Source organism: Mustelus asterias, chromosome 7 (assembly GCF_964213995.1).
Source record: "Mustelus asterias chromosome 7, sMusAst1.hap1.1, whole genome shotgun sequence".
Classification (NCBI taxonomy): domain Eukaryota; kingdom Metazoa; phylum Chordata; class Chondrichthyes; order Carcharhiniformes; family Triakidae; genus Mustelus; species Mustelus asterias.
This window is the reverse complement of record NC_135807.1, coordinates 85,513,458-85,534,285: the sequence shown is the minus strand read 5'-3', so window position 1 is coordinate 85,534,285 and position 20,828 is coordinate 85,513,458. Positions and strand designations below refer to the sequence as shown.

The following is a 20,828-nucleotide window of genomic DNA, read 5'->3' as shown; positions in this document are numbered from 1 at the left end:
AAAAGGAAAATCAAACTGACCCCTGGATGTATTATTAAAAAAACTTCCCAGCAGGTTTTCTTGGGGTTTACAATACCAAAAGTGTAGACGGAGTTAATGGATGGGAGGCTGGTGATGGACTGGGCTACATTCACAACCCTTTGTAGTTTCTTGCGGTCCTGGTCAGAGCAAGGGCCATACCAAGCTGTGATACATCTGGAAAGGATGCTTTCTATGGTGCATTTGTAAAGATTGGTGAGATTCGTAGTGGACATGCCAAATTTCCTGTCTCCTGAGAAAGTAGAGGCGTTGGTGGGCTTTCTTAACTATAGCATCAGCATGGAGGGTCTACAACAGGTTGTTGGTAATCTGGACACCTAGAAACTTGAAGCTCTTGACCATTTCCACTTTTATCACTGTTGATGTGGATAGGGGCATGTTCTCCATTACACTTCCTGAAGTTGATGACTATCTCCTTTGTTTTACTGACATTGAGCGAGAGATTATTGTCAATGCACCATTTCACCAGATTCTCAAAGGAAAAAGAGAAGGTAATGCACTCTAAGCCAAACAGCACTTATGAAAATCACACAGAAAGTAAGAATGAAGTCTGTGTGGAGTTATCCACTGAAGGATTAAATGGCCCGGTTCTAAATTCAAAGCTAACTGATCCCAGCACTTTAGCTTCAGAACCCACTGGAGACAGCGCGGGATGAGAACCCGAACCCAGATATCTCGTAGGAGCTTAAAAATAGGTTCTCTCGTTACCCTGGAGATAAGATTTAACAAGGTGCCAGAACCTGAACAATTAAACCCATAAATTGTGGAAACAACAATTAAGGGGTTAAGAACTTTACAGTCAGGGCAACAATGCAATAACAAAAATTTGCATAGTACAGATCTTGAGATAGGAATAATGTCCCGCAACAAGCTGTGTAATTCCACCTCCTTAAAACTCAAGTATTGAACTTGAGTTTGCACTGAGCCTGAACCTTCAAAAGAGTATGTCTGTTAGCATTAAAATTCCAAAACGCTGCAAACAGATGTTAAAGAAAGTCCAAAGCCCTGAGACAACACTGAGCTGGGGTTTAGAAGGGAAAAGGGCCAGGAGGCGTCTGGTTTCAGAAATAAAACCTTCCTTGGGCCAGACCCCAACACCAAAAGAGATTTAATTATAATTGTGCCTCTTCAGCAAAAGGTGATGAGATATTTGACCTTGAATAGAGAACAGCTGTTGCAGTGTACTAGTAGCATTTAATTTGACTTGGCAGGGAGGTGTTCTAAAGCCATGCTTTCTACTGGAAATGACTTGATAGATTTACTGGCTGAGAACTGGCTGATTGAGTTTTAAAAGATTGAAAATGTTTTCCAGTAATTTGAACCAGCAGTTTCTGAAATGGCTGAATATTTGCACGACTGTATCTTACACATTCCAAAGCCATTAAAATGGAGCCAATCCTTTTAGAAAACCCCAGCAGAGACAATCGCCTTGTACGAGTGTGATTTGGATCTTCTCTTAACCAATTCACAGAACATACAGACGATCACTTGGTGTATTCACCTGGGTGGGGACTACGCATTAGATGTAATCACCTCAGACAATGAACTCTGGCTGAGAAAGGAATTCACTCAGCCATAATCGAATCATGTAAATTGTGGGCCTGGAATCCACTCGCCATGACCAGGTTTGGATAACTGGTCAGTCAAAGAGAGAGAATTGTGTAACAAACCAAACTCTCATGTGTTCAAGGAACTTTCTCCAGGCCACAAATCCAGGTGCAGAAGAGTCAAAGAGGCAGGAGCCCTGAGTGGAAGATTCTTACTCTCTCCATCAAGTTTGAGCCTTGTATACTGTTCTACCATCCACCCACTCCAGACTGTTTTAAGAATCAACCCAGCAATTACTGACTCCATAAGAACAGAGATAAATCATACATCAACATATTTATATCGTCTCGATGCAGAATCCAGAACCGTCCATGAGTTCAGCCTAAGACCAATGCAGAATCCAGAACCACCCTCAAACTCAGCATAAAACCAACCAAGTCATTAATCTACAAGACCCATTGATCTCTAAAAGGACTGCTTAATCTATCCTCCCATTTGTAACCTTTTTGTTTGTGTGTGAACTTCGAGTGCATGTGTATGTGAAAGAATATTTTTATTATTTTTACTCAGACCAGGTAAAGATTAATAAATATTACTTATTATCTTTTCTTGTTTAAAAGCTTACAAGGGAACCTGCCTGCATTGGACACTCACTGAATTGGCAATCGTGAGGGCAATTTTCCAAAATAACCCAAAGTGCCCAGGGTGGGAAAATGGGAGAATTTCTGGCACTCTGTGCACCAGAGTCCACTGGGAGTTTTACGCCAGTAGTAGAGATGGGCGGAGGCCAGCATCAGCGCAGTAAGCGGGCCACTGCCCCCCCATTGCCGGCCTCCCGATGGATTCCTCGGCCCCCTAATGGCCAGCCCTGATTGCCTCCCCTTCCCCACCAATCGCTGTGCAGAGTGCACAGCAGTTCCACCACCACCGATTGGCTCACCCCTCTCAGGCCCCACCTCCTTGGCACTGCCCACTGGGCAGTACCATGGTGCCAGGCTGTCACTGCCCAAGGGGCACCCTGACCTCCTGGGGGGGGGGGCCTCAATGGCTTCTGCTCCACTAGCAAGGCAACCACGACTTGTCCCCAGCTTCAATCCCCGCTGATGGCAATCTCTGAAACATTAGCAAGCCCTGACAATACTGTCCCGGGCTCGCTAATGACATTCAAATGTTGATTTCAATCTTGTAATCAGCCTCATGCTGTTTCCCGGTGCAAGGCTGATAAAAATGACCCCCAGGAAAGTCGTGATCGGATGGATGCCGGTCGCGATTCCCATTTCCTTCCGGTATTTCCTGGCCTGCTGTGTTACCAGAGCAGTGCAGCGGGCCAGGACAGTTGCATCCCATATCCTTTACAAAAATCTGTTGTGGCCAAATAAAGAGTGATGTAACGCTATATTCTCTACTAATACTTGCTACAACTTTCATGATATTTGTGTGTCAGTGCAGCATCTTTTATAGATGTCTTTAAAAGCTATTCCTTCCATGTCTATATTTTCTGGATTACTACTTTACAATATTAGAACAAAGAAAATTACAGCACAGGAACAGGCCCTTCGGCCCTCCAAGTCTGCATTGACCAGGCTGCCCATCTGAACTAAAACCCCCTACCCTTCTGGGGACCATATCCCTCTATTCCCATCCAATTCATGTATTTGTCAAGGCACCCTTTAAAAATCACTTATCGTATCTGCTTCCACTACCTACCCCGGCTGCAAGTTCCAGGCACCCACCACCCTCTGTGTAAAAAAAACTTGCCTCGTACATCTCTTTTAAACCTTGCCCCTTAAACATATGCCCCCTAGTAATTGACTCTTCCACCCTGGGAAAAAGCTTCTGACTGTCCACTCTGTTCATGGCCCTTACAATCTTGTAGACTTCTATCAGGTCGGCCCTCACCTCTGTCATTCCAGAGAGTCATGATGTGGAGATGCCGGCGTTGGACTGGGGTGAACATAGTAAGAGTTTTAACAACACCAGGTTAAAGTCCAACAGGTTTATTTGGTAGCAAATACCATTAGCTTTCGGAGCGCTGCTCCTTCGTCAGATAGAGTGGAAATGTGCTCTCAAACAGGGCACAGACACAAAATCAAGTTACAGAATACTGATTAGAATGCGAATCCCTACAGCCAACCAGATCTTAAAGATACAGACAATGTGGGTGGAGGGAGCATTAAGCACAGGTTAAAGAGATGTGTATTGTCTCCAGACGGGACAGCCCGCAAGTCCAGGAGGCAAGCTGTGGGGGTTACTGATAATGTGACATAAATCCAACATCCCGGTTTAGGCCGTCCTCATGTGTGCGGAACTTGGCTATCAGTTTCTAGGGAGACCATACCAAGTTTCTCCAACCTCTCCTCACAGCTACTGCCCTCCATTATTCTTGCCTCATCTTCGTATCCTTTATAAATCAAGCAATTTCTTCTGGACAATCTCCAGGATCCTTGGAGTGATTGATGCTGCATTCAATTATTCACTGGTGAATTGCTATTATTAGTTACTCCTTAGCACAGTTAAGGGTAATTTTCCCTGACTCAGAATCAATTTGCAGCGTTTCATTAAAGCATTTACCAGTGCAGCCAGGGGCTAAAGTGAAAATTAGCCTTTTTCGCAATCTTTGGTAAATTGTTCTCCTAGTGCAGGGATTATGTTAAGAAGCTCATTAGTTATAGGGAAAGCATTAGTATGAATGTGTTAGTAATAGTTGTTCATTTCTCATTCCCACAAGCATTTTCCGGATTTGCACCTTTTTCACACTGTAACCCTGGTGCAATTTCTTCCTCTTCTTAAAAAAAAAATAGCCACAATAGTGTGGAATTAAAAATTCAAACTCCTGACGTGGGAGTGAATAAAAATAGCAATACTATGAAAAATATAAATACATTGAGAGACTTGGGTTAAGGCAATTTGAAAGCTAAACATTCCTGGTTACAAGATACTCTAGAAGATAGAATAAAGAAAAACAAGGGGATGAATTTGTTAATCAATGATTCATTAGAGCACTAGAAAAGGATATATAATCTCTTTGATTGGAATTGTGTTGCAGATGCAAAACGGGTTGTTGAAGATTAACAGTCCATTGTATAAACTGCCCAGTTGTCCTTTCTATTGGCTTTCATGGCTGGTCCATTACCACCAGTTTTCTATCTGTGTCCAAAGTGAAAATTGTTTCCAGAATGTTTTAGTTCAACAAAAGAAAAGTAGTACTGGATCAAGTTCTGGACAATGAACTGAGCCAAGTAAGTAATGCAAGGATAAGGGATCACTTGGGAACAGTTACTTGTAATATCATTAGGTTCTGGAGAAAATGGGACAAGAGAGGGAACAGTTGAGGAGATACATATTTAATTTGAAACAACGAGCTTCAGTCCAATAAATTATAGAAACATAGAAAAACTACAGCACAAAACAGGCCCTTTGGCCCCACAAGTTGTGCCGAACATATCCCTATCTTTTAGGCCTACCTGTCTATAACCCTCCATCCTATTAAGTCCCATGTACTCATCCAGGAGTCTCTTAAAAGACCCTATTGAGTTTGCCTCCACCACCACTGACGGCAGCCGATTCCACTCGCCCACCACCCTCTGTGTGAAAAACTTTCCCCTAACATCTCCCCTATACCTACCCCCCAGCACCCTAAACCTGTGTCCCCTTGTAGCAGCCATTTCCACCCTGGGAAAAAGCCTCTGAGAGTCCACCCGATCAATGCCTCTCAACATCTTATAACCTCTATTAGGTCTCCTCTCATCCTACGTCTCTCCAAGGAGAAAAGACCGCGATCCCTCAGCCTATCCTCATAAGGCATGGCACTCAATCCAGGCAACGTCCTTGTAAATCTCCTCTGCAACCTTTCAATCTTTTCCACATCCTTCCTGTAATGAGGCGACCAGAACTATAGATATAACCAGAATTATAAATAAATATTAAGATACTGGACAAATATGGGAAACTTTCAACCTGGAGGTGATGGGTAGAATCTTCTCAGTCCCGCGGAGGCGGGTTGGAAGGCAGGATTGGGAAAAAGATCAGAGAAAGGGTGTCGGGTCACAGAGTGGCATGGTGGCACAGTGGTTAGCACTGCTGCCCCTCAGTACCAGGGACCCGGGTTTGATTCCGGACTCAGGTCACTGTCTGTGCAGAGTTTGCATGTTCTCCCCATGTTTGCGTGGGTTTCCTCCGGGTGCTCTGGTTTCCTCCAGAAAGACGTGCTAGTTAGGGGCATTATTAAAAGAGCTAAAGGAATATGGAAATATTGATGCGAAAGAAAATAGAATATAGAAAATTTGGATATACAACACAGAAAGGCACCATTGCCTTAATGACTATCAGCCAGTGTCTCTGACATCCATCATTATGAAGTGCTTCAAAAGGTTAGTCATGGCACGAATCAACTCCAGTCTCCCGGACTACCTGGATCCACTACAGTTTGGCTACCACCGCAACAAATCCACAGCAGATACCATCTCTCTGGCCCTGCACTCAACCCTGGAACACCAAGATAACAAGGACACCTATGTCAGAGTCCTATTTATTGACTATCAGCCTTCAACACTATTATTCCCACAAAACTCATCTCCAAATTCCGTGGCCTGGGCCTCGGCACCTCCCTCTGCGACTGGATCCTGAACTTCCTAACTCGCAGACCACAATCAGTAAGCATAGGCAATAACACCTCCTCCACGATCATCCTCAACACTAGTGCCCCACAAGGCTGTGTTCTCAGCCCCCTACTATACTCCTTGTACACCTATGACTGTGTGGCCAAATTCCCCTCTAACTCAATTTTCAAGTTTGCTGACGACACCATCGTAGTGGGTCGGATCTCAAACAATGACGAGACACAGTACAGGAATGAGATAGAGAATCTGGTGAATTGGTGCAGCAACAATAATCTCTCTCTCAATGTCAACAAAACGAAGGAGATTGTCATCGACTTCAGGAAGCATAGTGGAGAACATGCCCCTGTCTACATCAGCGGGGGCAAAGTAGAAAGGGTTGAGAGCTTCAAGTTTTTAGGTGTCCAGATCACCAACCTGTCCTGGTCCCCTCATGCTGACGCTATAGTTAAAAAAGCCCACCAAGGCCTCTACTTTCTCAGGAGACTAAGGAAATTTGGCATGTTAGCTATAACTTTCACCAACTTTTACAGATGCACCATAGAAAGCATTCTTTCTGGTTGTATCACAGCTTGGTATGGCTCCTGCTCTGCCCAAGACTGCAAGGAACTACAAAAGGTGGTGAATGTAGCCCAATCCATCATGCAAACCAGCCTCCCATCCATTGACTCTGTCTACACTTCCCACTGCCTCGGCAAAGTAGCCAGCGTAATTAAGGACCCCAGACATTCTCTCTTCCACCTTCTTCCTTCGGGAAAAAGATATAAAAGTTTGCGGTCACGTACCAACCGACTCGAGAACAGCTTCTTTCCTACTGTTGTTAGACTTTTGAATGGACTTACCTTGCATTAAGTTGATCTTTCTACACCCTAGCTATGACTGTAACTCTGCATTCTGCACTCTCTCGTTTCCTTCTCTATGAACAGTATGTTTTGTCTGTATAGCTCACAAGACACAATACTTTTCACTGTATGTTAATACATGTGACAATAAATCAAATCAAATTTGGCCCAGCCCATCCATGCTCGAGCCTCCTCCCATCATAACATTCTCCCTCATCTCGTCTAGTTTTCCCTGATATATATTGAGTCCTCGTTATGCGTTTTAAGAAAATGCCATCTCAAAATATGCGCCCTGGTAGGTAGCTTGCCGATCTGGTGGCAGACTGTCAGGTGGCTGGAATGTGAAGAGCCTGTAGCAGTGCCTTAAAGGGACAGGGTCTGAGTATCGGGGTGAACATATCAGCATTTCACAACAGCAGGAATCTGGTGTGCAGAACCTAAAGCAGCAAATAGATTTTGAGTTGAAAGTCTTTAAGACTGAAAGCCTCCAAACTATGGCAATAAAAGTGTCTCAGTAACCTCCATCTAGCTTCCCTGCTCTCCAGCTGATGGTCCTTTTAGTTTAGTAAGAAGTCTCACAACAGCAGGTTAAAGTCCAACGGGTTTATTTGGTAGCACAAGCCACAAGCTTTCAGAGCGCTGCTCCTTCATCAGGTGAGTGGGAGTTCTGTTCACAAATGGCATATAAAGACACAAACTCAATTTACAGAATAATAATTGGAATGCGAGTCTTTACAGGTAATCAAGTCTTAAAGGTACAGACAATGTGAGTGGAGAGAGGGTTAAGCACAGGTTAAAGAGATGTGTTTATGTCTCCAGCCGGGACAGTTAGTGAGATTTTGTTTACACAGGGATTGGCTACCTTGCAATTTATACTGTCCCTGCTAGGTAGGAGCAGGAATTGGTGATGGGGGAAAATGGTGTTGGGGTTGTAACTCCTGATGTTGGAGCCTCCCGCCTATTTCTGACAGGAGCTCCAGCCACTTGGATGAAGTTGCGACTGAATATCGGGACAGATAGCCAAGTGGCATGACTGGTTATCGCCTTATATTCATCCAATTCTTTAAACGGGGAAGTAGAGCAGGAACTTATGTCTGTATTGTCAAAATTTGCAGCTGATCTGTATTTTATTAAGCTGCTTTTGCTTTGTGTGTGATATATGCCAGTGCTGCTGGTTCTCAAAGTACTGGCCTCACTCTTGCAGCTAGCTAAACACCAGCCTGGGACTCATTACAGCCAACAGCCCAGGAAACCTGCGAAGGTGGATCTTCCCAGCAGCTAGTGTTAGTGTTGAAGTAGAAACTTTCCTGCTTCTTGACTGTGATAGAAAGACTCAACAAAATTTGTTTCGACTAAATAACTTTGTCTTTATTTACGAAAGACTGCATGCAGTTTTGCCTGAAAACTTGAGTTCAGAGAGCAGTTGGTACAACTTGCTAATTCCTCCTCAAGTCCGCAATTACACAAAGAATCAGTTCAGTATTTATACATAATCATGATCAGTTTGCGTGACCAGAGCATATTCAGGAATTTGATCAGTAATAGAATCATAAGCAATGTCATTAATCATGGCACAACTTGCTGACCTCCTAGAACTCTTTGTCTCATCATTCATATCCTTATCTTGTCCTTTGATGTAACAGAAGAAGGTCTGTGACTCCTTCATCCCTGACCTTATCTTGTTTTATTTACTCATACAGTCTTAAAGTTATGCAGAGTCAGCCTTGCTTATATTGTACCAAATAGCTGACCAATTTTCCCATCATGCTATTCCTTAGTTCGCACAACTTCACATTAGTGAGCCTGGGAAAGTTTACATCCTACTTACAGGTGCATACACAGGACCAGCACTTACAGAAGCAGTGACGCACATTTCACAGAGTATAACAGAAGTATTTCTAATGTACTGCAATACTTCAATATCAGACTTCGGTCTACTGAGGTGATTTTTGAGCCACGCAAAGGACAGAACTTTCTGGCAAAACCTGGTACTGCTAATTAATTGACAAGAATTTAACACCGATACTTTCCAGATATAAGCCACTGATTCTTAAAAAGCAGGCTCAAATTGAATGTTTTATCCCAGTGTGGAGCTCTGATGAAAAGCACTTGCAATGAAAGGATTCAGCCCTTTCCTGGGCAATGTCAGCCCCCTTACAATACCATTTTTTACTAACAGGCCACGGCACCTGTCAACATTCCTGGATCAAAGTTTACTCCTACCAGCAATGGATTCAGCATCTCTTGGCAATCTCCACCAGTCACCTTCACAGGCATGCCAGTAAGTATGAGGAGCTTTAAGTGTAGTAGGCACCCGAGGCCTCCGGGCAGTGAAGTCTTGGAGTAGCTGGAGACACCAGGACACTGAATGAAATGCGGTTCTACTTAGAGTTTTAATATTGTTTCAAAACCAGAGTGCAACTCTCATTGATTTTGTATTATTAATAAAATTTGTGTTGGTACGTTATTTCCAGAGAACTGAATTGAACCGTTTTGTGAAATTTCCACACAGACTCTCCTGATCTGCAACTTTGGCAGGATATCTGGAGAAATATAAGTGGCTATAAGCAGACAATTATGCTGTTTCTCCAGGGATTGTGCCAGAATTGTGGTAGTAGATTGGGTTAATCCAGTGGCACGTAATGGCCTAAAGCATGGATTTTCTGCTCGTTCAGACAACTGGTGAAATCTTAAATGTATGCAGTGAGTGCATGCATCTTTTCTTGCAATTCATGCTTGGAATCTAATGCGGTCATCATGTCCACATATGGAGAACATCCAAGGAGTCGAGGTGTGTGCTCACATGCCCCATTTTAAGGGAGTCCAATATATGTCTTTATTTAATTTGATTTTTGCAGCCCAAAGAGAAAGAATATAGTAGATCATCTCTCCTCTCTCCACATTGTCTCAAAGAATTTTGTTGCTGAAATTTATCCTCTTTGAATATTCCTATTAGATAATTTTATCATTTGGAAGAAAAAGAGCAGTTTAGTATAATTGCCTGTACTCATTCTTAATTTAGAACTGGGATACCCAGGCAGAAGAATTGTCCGAGGTAGGGCATTAGCAGTGGTTGTCATCGAATTTCAGGCTTGCGTTTACATGTTTATTTGGAAACCAAGGTCAGTCCACCATGCACAGATTGATCAAGCAAGGGCCATTTCCTTATTTGACAGAGAAAGCAACGTTAATGTATTCTTACCATTATTCTTCTAGGCAATGGCCTAGTGGTACTATCACGAGACTTAACCCAGAAACTCAGCTAATGTTCTGGGACTCTGGTTCAAATCTCATCACAGCAGGTGGTGGAATTTGAATTCAATAAAAAATGTCTGGAATTAAGAGTCTACTGATGACCATGAAACCATTGTCGATTGCCGGAAAAACCCATCAGGTTCACTAATGTCCTTTAGGGAAGGAAATCTGCCGTCCTTACCTGGTCTGGCCTACATGTGACTCCAGAGCAACAGCAATGTGGCTAACTCTCAACTGCCCTCCAAGGGCAGCTAGGGATGGGCAATAAATGCTGACCAACCAGCGACGCCCATATCCCACGAAAGAATAAAAACAGTATGACACTACTTTGTTCCAAAAAAATCTGATTCTCCAAAGACCTTTTCATTATTGATTGGCGCCCAGGTGGTTTCACGAGTTCCCACTCGTGTTTCCAGTGCCTTGATGAACTGCAAGATTTACCACTCCTGTCAACATACAGTTCATCGGTGACCATCAGAATAGGATCTGCTTCCCACGCAGTGGTTATAAACCATTTATTTTAAGGCAATCCACAATGCCTGTATCATTTGACTTGACCCAAAAAGGGTTCCAGGGTTGGCTGCTAGGAGACCTTCATGAGGCACAGGTCACAACATCTCTCTGAAAACAGAAGCCAATAATCAGCTATGATGCATTTGCCAAGTTAATTGCATGCATGCAAAATGGGCGTCTTCATAGAATCATTGAAGTGTACAGCACAGAGGCCATTTGGTCCATTGTTCCTATGCTGACAGAATGGTCCCACAGACCAAAGATCCTAGAAGGTGAATTGGTCATGCTAAATTGGTCCTTAGCGTCCCAAGAAACATAGGTTAGGGGAATTAGCGGGGTAAATGTGTGGGGTTACACGGATATGGCAGGGGAGAGGGCCTGGGTAAGATATTCTGTTGGTGGGTTGGTGCAGACTCAATGGGCCGAATTGCCTCCTTCTGTACTGCAGGGATTCTATGAATAACATGACAGGGACTTGCTGTGAGTTAAGACACAGGCTGCAGAGTTTTGGATGCTTACTGAGGGTATCACATGAGAGATCAGCCAGGAATGTGTTGGAGTGGTCGAGTCTAGAGATAACAACAACATAGTTGATGAATTTAGCAGCAGATGAGCTGAAACAAGAGCAAGGTTTTGCAATGTTACAAAGGGAAATTGGCAGTCTTAGAGATGGCACAAATATGAAGTTGTAAACTGATCTCAGGGTCACATGTGTCACTCAGGTTGTGAACAGACTGACATGCCCAGAACTTCCTTGGAGTAGCAATCACTGGCGGATTTCCACTCTGGAAGGACTTGGCCTCATTGAAATTCCAAAACCCCTGTCTCGTTTGACCTTCTTCCCTCAGGCTGGGTGAGACAGGTGCCCCAGGGAACAATTGCCGTTTAAACCCTTGTGTGGAAACGACCGAGAGGAATTCCCCAGTGTATCATTGGGGTATCCCCCAAATGTGAAACTGGGGAACCAGGAGGTTTGTGCCTGAATCCCAGACTTAGCCAGGGAGAGGATATTAAATGATATTTTAAAATATTTTGAAATACATTCCAACTTGCTTATTTTCAGATACTTTGCATTCAATTTCCTTGCTTTTGAAGAGTGAATCTGCAATCAGATTGCATATCTGTAGCTTCCCAAATTTCGAAAGTAAATAATGTAAAGCTGGGCATTGTTCTTCTGTGTTTTTAAATTGCCTTAAAAGACATAAGTAGTCCAACAAGTATCTTCCTCAGCTGCTCCCATTTCAGACCAGTTGAGGTAGTGTTAACTCAATCTGTCACCTAACTGGGCTATATTTGCAATTCTCTTAACAAAGGGCCCTTTGCCTCTAACCTCTGACATTTTCCAAATTTGGAAGAAGTTCTCATCCAAGAATTACTAGCAAGAGATCTTGATGCCAGATATTCCGCCCTCTAGCTCTCCCATACTTCCCATATTTACGAGCTGTGCTTTGCCTTAACATCACTCCAGGTCCAAGAATACTATGGGTGGGATTTTCCATCACGCCCACCCTGAGACAGGGGGCACAGTGGTTAGCACTGCTGCCTCACAGTAGTAGTGGGCCTCAGTAAGATGCTCTGTCAGAGTCAGTGTAGACTCAGTGGGCTGAATGGCCTCTTTCTGCACAGTAGGGATTCTATGGAGACCTGAAATTCCTGCCTGAGGTCGATGGACCTTTAAATGATCCGTCAAATTGTCTGTCGCTTCCGCGATGATTCCTGCAGCCGGCAGGACAGGAAAATTTACCCCTACTTCCATCTCCCTTTTAGTCATTAGCAAAACCTGCGCACCTCCTTCACCCCTCATCTGCTTTTCAGTGCTTCTGCTCAGGAATTGCACACCCACTCAAATTCCTCTTTTCTTTGAACAAAGGGTGGGCAATAAATACTGGCCTAGCCAGTGACGCCCACAACCTATCAACAGATTTTTTAAAAATCACAGTTAAAATTTTCATTCCTGCATGGCTATGCACCATCTCATTTATATAAATGACTACTCCTGTCATTCCACAGCCAACCCTCCCTATCCCCACATCACCCTGTTAAATTCTGTGATCCTCCGACTCCAGCCTCTTCTGCATATGCTCCATTTCGATTCAACTTTGGTAGCATTGGTGGTCCCGACGTCTAATCTCACCGAAGGCCATTCAGCTCTATGTGTCTGTACCGGTCTGTACCTGTCTGTGCTTTGACTAATTCACCGAGTGCCATTCCACTGCTTTTTCCTTGTCGGCCTGCAAATCTTTCCTCTTCGGATAACAATCCGATTCTTTTTTAAAAGCCATCATTGAATCTGCCTTCAACACAATGTGAGGCAGTGCATTACAGATTGTAACCTTTACCTCGTGTTGCTTCTTTTGCCTATCAACTTAAACAAGTGTCCTCTGGTTCTTGATACTTCCACCAATGGGAGAGGTCTGAGAGTTTTTCATTATCTAATCTATATCTAGACTGTTCATGATCTTGTACACCTGTACCACATCTTCTCTGTGCCGATCAACCCCACCTTCTCCAATCTCTCTCAATCATCTCCTGAATTTTTTCTGCATCCTCTTTAATGCCTTCACATCCTTCCTGAAGCATTGTGCCCAGAATGTTGGTTCTGCTTGCAAAACAATTCCAGATCTCGTCTCTTTTAATCTGTACATTTAAAATTCTCTAGCTCGCCCTGAAATTCCTAATTAGTGACAATTTTATTATTAAAATCAGGGTTTTTTAAAAATTCATTTATTGCCCATTCCTAGTTGCCCTTGAGAAGGTGGTGGTGAGCTGCCTTCTTGAACCACTGCACTCCGAGGTGTGGGGTACACCCACAGTACTGTTAGGGAGGGAGTTCCAGATTTTGATCCAGCGATAGTGAAGGAAAGGCAACATATTTCCAAGTCAAGATGGTGAGTGACTTAGAGGGGAATGTCCAGGTGGTGGTTTTCCCAGGTATTTGCTGGTCTAGTGCTCCTAAATGATAGTGGTTGCAGGATTGAAAGGTGCTGCCTAAGCAACCTTGAGTTCCTGCAGTGCATCTTATAGGTGGCACACACAGTTGCCACGGTTCATCAGTGGTGAATGGATTGAATATTTGTGGAACAGGTAGCAATCACGCGGGATGCTTTGTCCTGGATGGTGTCAAGCTTTGAGTCTTGTTGGAGCTGCACGCATCCAGGCAAGTGAAGAGAATTCCGTCATACTTGTTTCTTGTGGATGGTGGACAGGCTATGGGGAGTCAGGAGGTGAGTTACTTGCCTTCCGAGCCTTTGACTTGCCCTGATAGCCACAGTATTTATATAGCTAGACCAGTTCAGTTCCTGGTCAATAGCAACCCCCAGGAACTTCCCAACTGGTAGGCATGTGATTCACACTCTTCTTTCCACTTGAGATTTTACCCGAGTTAAAAATTTAACTTAATGCTCCAAAGTTAACCCAGAGAGTAGATTTCTGCAGGAGTTCTCTCACTTGTCCCCTCACTTTGGTATAAAAATAACAATCACTTTTCCCAAGGCTCTTCTGCTGAAGTTACACCAAACAAGCAGGTCAGTAACCTGCCTTTCATAAATTTGCTCTTCCCCCTAATACTGGTTTTCTCCTGTCCTCTCAGGCATTTGCTCAGGTTGGGTGTGGGGAATTGTATACATTCCATATATATTTAGTGTGTTGTTTATAAATCGGAGATAACACATTTGTGCTTGAGTATTAAATTCCATTCAAGGCCAATTTTTAAAAATTTACAATGATCCTTTCCATCTATTGGCCCTGCCATGTTCCAATGTTATTTGAAGGTCAGTAAGAAGTCTCACAGTACCAGGTTAAAGTCCAATAGGTTTATTTGGTAGTACAAGCCACAAGCTTTTGGAGCGCTGCCCCTTCATCAGGTGAGTGGGAGTTCTGTTCACAAACAGGGCATATAAAGACACAAACTCAATTTACAAAATAATGGTTGGAATGTGAGTCTTTACAGGTAATCAAGTCTTAAAGGTACAGACAATGTGAGTGGAGAGAGGGTTAAGCACGGGTTAAAGAGATGTGTATTGTCTCCAGTCAGGACAGTTAGTGAGATTTTGCAAGCCCTGGCAAGTCCGTGGGGGTTACAGATAGTGTGACATGAACCTAAGATCCCGGTTGAGGCCATCCTCCTGTGTGTGGAACTTGGCTATCAGTCTCTGCTCAGCGACTCTGCATTGTCGTGTGTCGTGAAGGCCACCTTGGAGAATGCTTACCCGAAGATCAGAGGCCGAATGCCCGTGACCGCTGAAGTGTTCCCCAACAGGAAGAGAACACGCTTGCCTGGTGATTATTGAGCGGTGTTCATTTGTCCTCTAACCACATCATTTGAAGGTCACACAGTTTTAAATGCATCAGAAACCCTCTCTGAACATTGATTGCATCATGCATTGAGGAAAATACGACCGAGGTTGCAGAAGGATTGCTTTCTTTCCCATACTATTTAACAGAATAAAATAAATGCAGTGTGATTTGTCAGTTAAAAGGGAGTTTTTAATCTTCCACCAGCACAGTCAAACAGGATCTTACCTTTATGTATTTATATTATACTAATTTATCTATCCCAATATCAGAGGATGATTGAAAATGAGGAAGGCCATTCGTCATTTTCTCACTTGTCAAACCTGTAATCCCAACTCTTGCCATCACGGAATTCAACTGTTCCTTAAATAATTTTGTTTTTTGCTTCCATTATCCTACTTGGAACTCCAGTTCCTAGTGATCACGTTTTGTTTTAAGAACTTCCAGAGATCAGTTGTAAATTTCACACATTAGACCGCTGACATTTTATAAAAAATTAAACCTTTGGGCAAATTTATTTTGGTGTGAAGTTCCAGTCAGTAATTTTGTCCTGCCTTCTGTATTGTTTTGAACACAGTTGCATTAGCCACTGGATTTAATTATATCCATCAAGTTCACTCTGCTGGTGTGATTATAGTAGTGTACAATTCAAAATTGCCAACAACAACAAGATGGAGTACAGATTGCCTCTGTTATAAAGAATAATATGGTTATAACACAGGAAAGTTTTTAGTATCTTTTGAGATGGAAAATAAAGTAATCAAGTCTAACTAAATACATAATGGGGGTGGTTTCCTCTGTTTATATGTAAAGAATTATAAAGACCTTTATTATTGTATATAGGAAATCTTTACCCCTTTATTATTGATAGCCTTTTCCCCAATATTGAGAATTCATGCTGAAATTCCCAGCCTTTCTGCCAATCTATGATATCAAGGTATGTAGGTGTAATAGGTGGGGTGGAGTTCACTCAGTTATCCAAATACAAAAAAAAATAATGTTTATTTAAAGGTCTTCAGATACTCAGCAAAGGGTCTTGTTGAAAGGTAAAGGTTAACTAAGTATGTGCCTAAGATGTACTAAATTCCCTTTCTTCCTGCTTTGGAATAACTCATGTCCAGTCATGCCTTTTTTGGTTAACTCTGACATCCAGTTGTTTTTTGTGCCATTTGAGACATGGTTCATCTGTACTTGGGGGGGAATTTTGTTCTAGTTAAGAGGAGATTATTTTGGTTTTTGACATTGGGTTTCAGCTTAATGCACTGTTTCAGTTTCAGTGTCTGTTTGACTAAGTCAGAAGATCATGGATTTAAGCCAGGCCTTAATCTCACAATCTCGAGATAATATTTCCGGGTAGCACTGAGCACTACATCAGCAAAGGTGACACACTTCAGTTAAGATGTCAATCTATGACGTTGTATGTGTGGTTATATAGGATCTCAGGACACTGTTCTCTTTGTACCCTGGCCACCATCCATCCCTCTGTCAACACTACCTACAGTAAGAAGTTTAACAACAAAATTTGCTTTTGCTACCAAATAAACCTGTTGGACTTTAACCTGGTGTTGTTAAACTTCTTACTGTGTTTACCCCAGTCCAACGCCGGCATCTCCACATCAACACTACCACAACAGAATGACTGGTTGTTTATCACACTGTTGTTTGTGAAATCTTGCTGTGCACAAATGGAGTGCGATATAAGTGCAAATTCTTTCTTTTCCTAATGTACAATTCTAGAATCTAGAATCAGTTCCTGTTTCCATGCTGTAAACCTCTATGACTCTATGGCTTATATTCAAGAAAAGATTTCTCAACTGTTCCCCAATAACGTGAAGTCTTTACATCAACTTTGAAAAACCCCTCCACCTGTTCTTCAGTTATTGAAACAGATAAAGTAGTTAGAGAGCTTGACGGAGTAGATGCTGAGAGACTGTTTCCCCTGGTTGTGGAGTCTTGAACTGAGGGGGTTATAGTCTCAGGATAAGGTGTCAACCATTTAGGACTGGAATGAGGAGAAACATCTTCACTCAGAGGGTTGTGAATCTTTGAAATTCTCTACTCTAAAAGGGCTGTAGATACTCAGCCATTGAGTATATTAAAGAACGAGATTGTTAAATTTTTGTACTCTAAGAAAATCAAGCAATACAGGGATGGGAGGGGAAAGTGAAGTTGAAGCCATGATCGTTTAATGGTGGAGCTCGAACCATTTCTGATCCAATTATTTACACCCGTGTTCTCAATTTCATCTCACCACCTCTTTTGTGTATCTTAGTGGAACAGAAATTCTGACAGCATTGTACTATAGGCCTGCACCTATAAGGAACTGGACAGATTGCTATTCTGTATTCTACGATTCCACCTCCAAAAACTTGTGTTGATGCTTTTTACTTTAATGTTTTTGATTAATCTTGAGCTTTGTGGCTCAATAAACATTTGCAGTGGACAGAGGCCCCAAGTCCCAGAGCTAAAAGGACAGTATCACTGTCACCACCCCACCCCTCCCGAGTCATATTGCTTTTGATATGACAGCTGTGGTATCAACACACACAATGAGCCAAGAGCTACCTTTGGGCAGAGCGCTCAGGCCTGTCGAAGACAGTTTTGTCTCATTTTATAATCTTGAATACAAAGTTCAGTTCGACAAGTGTAGAAAACCATAGCATATTTTTGTGAGAGTGTTACTTCAACTCAGATATTGTTTGAGGCGCAGAGATTTGGACCCCAGCAAACCAAGTGTGAATCTGCAAAACTCCATATTGAGTTAGACTCAAAGTGGGGTGACACAGTGGTTAGCACTGCTGTCTCACAGCACCAGGGACCCGGGTTCGATTCCCGGCTTGGGTCACTGTCTGTGCAGTGTCTGCACCTTCTCCCCGTGTCTCCATGGGTTTCCTCCAGTTGCTTCCATTTCCTCTCTCAGTCCAAAAGACATGCTGGTTAGGTGCATTGGCCATGCTAAATTCTCCCTCAGTGTACCTGAACAGGCGCCGGAGTGGGGCGACTAGGGGATTTTCACAGTAACTTCATTGCAGTGTTAATGTAAGCTTACTTGTGACGCTAATAAATAAACTTTAAAATTCACCAGCTGTCTTTATGTGAATGTTTCCAGTTCTTGGCCAAGACCTGAATGGAGCACATGCTAAGCAACATTGACAAATAAACACCCTGCATATTCCACCAGCACGTGCTTTCAGTTAGATATTGGTGGATAAGTAGAGCCCTGAGCCAAAGCTGTCTGACCACCTAATTATTAAAGGAGAGGGAGACCACTGGTTGCAGTGGAGCCTAATACTAGAGGGAAAATAGCATGTTTCTTTCCTAAGCTGGCAACTTGTTTTACTTGGATGTAGAAGGGCCACTGTAGGCATCAAACATTAGCCGAACATTGTGTGCAGCATTTGTATTCGGTGTCCTAGCTCACTACTTTTACAAGTTGCTTTTTTGAAGCGCCTTTTATATTAGCTTCTGCTTGTGCAGTAAAATTCCTAGAGGTTTGCAGTACAGTTAGTGATGAGGGAAAGGGCTGGATCAATTCCAGGAAATAGCCATTGTGCTCACTGGCATGTGATTATTTATGGTCTGCTTCTAAGAACTGTTACTGTGACGGATACAGTGACTGCAGTTGATTTTATCTCTGTGCTTTTTGAAGAATATAGACAACCATCAATGTCACTGCTGTCTGAAAAGGGTAGTAATGGTGCAGATGATTTACAATAATTATGGACATAATCCTTCCATGAAAGGAACTGGTTACCAGCAATACCTCACAGTGTCAGTGTTCTGAAATAAAATCTCATAATGATTTATAATCATTACCTGAAATGTCCTGAAAATGAACATATTCAGTGCTAATGGCAATTTGGCTAAAGAGTTAATGTGGATTTCAATGATTTTTATTGACAATAATATGGTACAGAATGTATCCATATTCAATCCCTTTTACGTTGCTATGAGTGAGACACTTGATGTACTACCATGCTCACCGAGTCCTCTGTAGAATACATGGAGCATCAATAATACTGAATTTATTGGTACGCGATACTATGATTTACAGTAATTGTGCTCAGTGTCTCTTAACGAATTACCATATTTTGCCCATTAGAGCAGAACGATGAGGGTGTTTGTCAGCTCTGAGAACTCTAATATGTACAATTAATGTCTTTGTTACAAGGCTGCACTGTATTGTTGTGCTGTACTTCAATCCCCCTGGCAAAAGTGAACCAAATCAAAAGCTCATTATATATTCTCTAGATACTGGAACATGGATACTGGAACCTAATGAGCAGGGCTTCAGAGCTAGATAATGACTGCTATTCTGTATTCTACCTCCTAAAGCTTGCATTGGCATTTTTTACTTCAGTATCTTTGATAAATCTTGAGCTTTGTTGCATAAAGAACATTTGTACTGATTGAAATGACTTCACTTGACTCTTAGCGGGTTAATCTTTGTTCCTCAAAAGTGCCCTGAGAAATGAATTATGAAAGGTTTAATTGCTCAGTGGTATCCACAAAACATTTTTTAAAAAATTTCAGTTGGCCCTTGCAACCAGTAGTCATGTTATCCAAGGAGGAAATTGGTAAGAAGTCACACCCGAGTCAAAGCACACTCTACTGTTACATTCTGACTAGCTTTTCAGGCTTCTACAGGGCCCAACCAGTGGTCTTTAAAGGGACTAAAAACAGAAAGTACTCAGCAGATCAGACAACATCTGTGGAGAAAAATGGGTGAAATTTCATGCCCTCCCCTGTGCAGAATTTGGTTGGGGGGGGGGGGGCATTTAATCAGGCAGTAGAGTGGTGGGTGGGGACCCAGTCACATTTTCACCACTGTCCCCATTATATCTGTCACAGCAAGGCCCATGGATAGCCTTCCTGTCCCGCCACATATTGAGGCCCTTAAGTGGACAATTAATATCCACTTTAAGGGCCTCATTCTGCTGCTGCTCATATTCATCCAGGACAGCAAGGGGACTCGAGGGACATGCCATGTGGGGCGCTTGGACAGCAAATCCTCGCTGTTGCTTGCAAGCCCAAGGGGATCCCTTGTGAGGCACTCAGTGTAGCCCTCGGAGGGTGGGACTTCTGCCTCTGGGGGTCTGCTATGCCTGTCGCTGCCAGTAAACTATTAGGTCTATAAGTGTGGTGGCTGGGGACGAGCTTGGGGCTGGGACAAGGCTGGCAAAGAAGAAGAGCACTCTGGGGGAGGACGACCTCACTGAGCCTGGGGGTCTGGAGTGCTTATACTTCAATGCAAGGAGCGTAGCAGGTAAAACAGACGAACTTGGGGCCTTAATGCGCACGAGGAATTTGGATGTGGTTGCGGTGACGGAGACTTGGTTGAAAGAGGGACAGGACTGGCAGCTGAATATTCCAGGGTACAAGTGTTTTAGGCGAGACAGAGGAGGGGCCAAAAGAGGTGGGGGAGTAGCGGTATTGGTTGGAGAGCATATTACAGCGGTGCAGAGGGAGGACAATTCGGAGGAGTCGTGTAGCGAGTCACTCTGGGTGGAGCTTAGAAACAGGAAAGGCGCAGTCACTATGTTGGGGGTGTACTACAGGCCCCCCAACAGCCCAAGGGAAGTGGAAGAATGGATATGTCAGGAGATACTGGATAGGTGCAGGAAATATAGGGTTGTTGTAGTGGGAGACTTCAATTTCCCTGGTATAGACTGGAAATCGCTGAGGGCAGGGACTCTGGATGGTGAGGCATTTGTAAAATGTG

General features: G+C 43.1%; 1 protein-coding gene across 2 annotated transcripts in view; it reads left to right on the top strand.

Moving 5' to 3' along the window:
* Positions 1 to 20,828, top strand: part of znf704 (zinc finger protein 704) — a 204,543-nt gene that overhangs the window by 170,617 nt on the left and 13,098 nt on the right. For both annotated transcript variants that reach the window (XM_078216422.1, XM_078216421.1), the window contains exon 7: positions 9,225 to 9,326. In XM_078216422.1, coding sequence (XP_078072548.1) covers positions 9,225 to 9,326 — 102 coding nt within the window. The remainder of the gene's footprint in view (positions 1 to 9,224; positions 9,327 to 20,828) is intronic.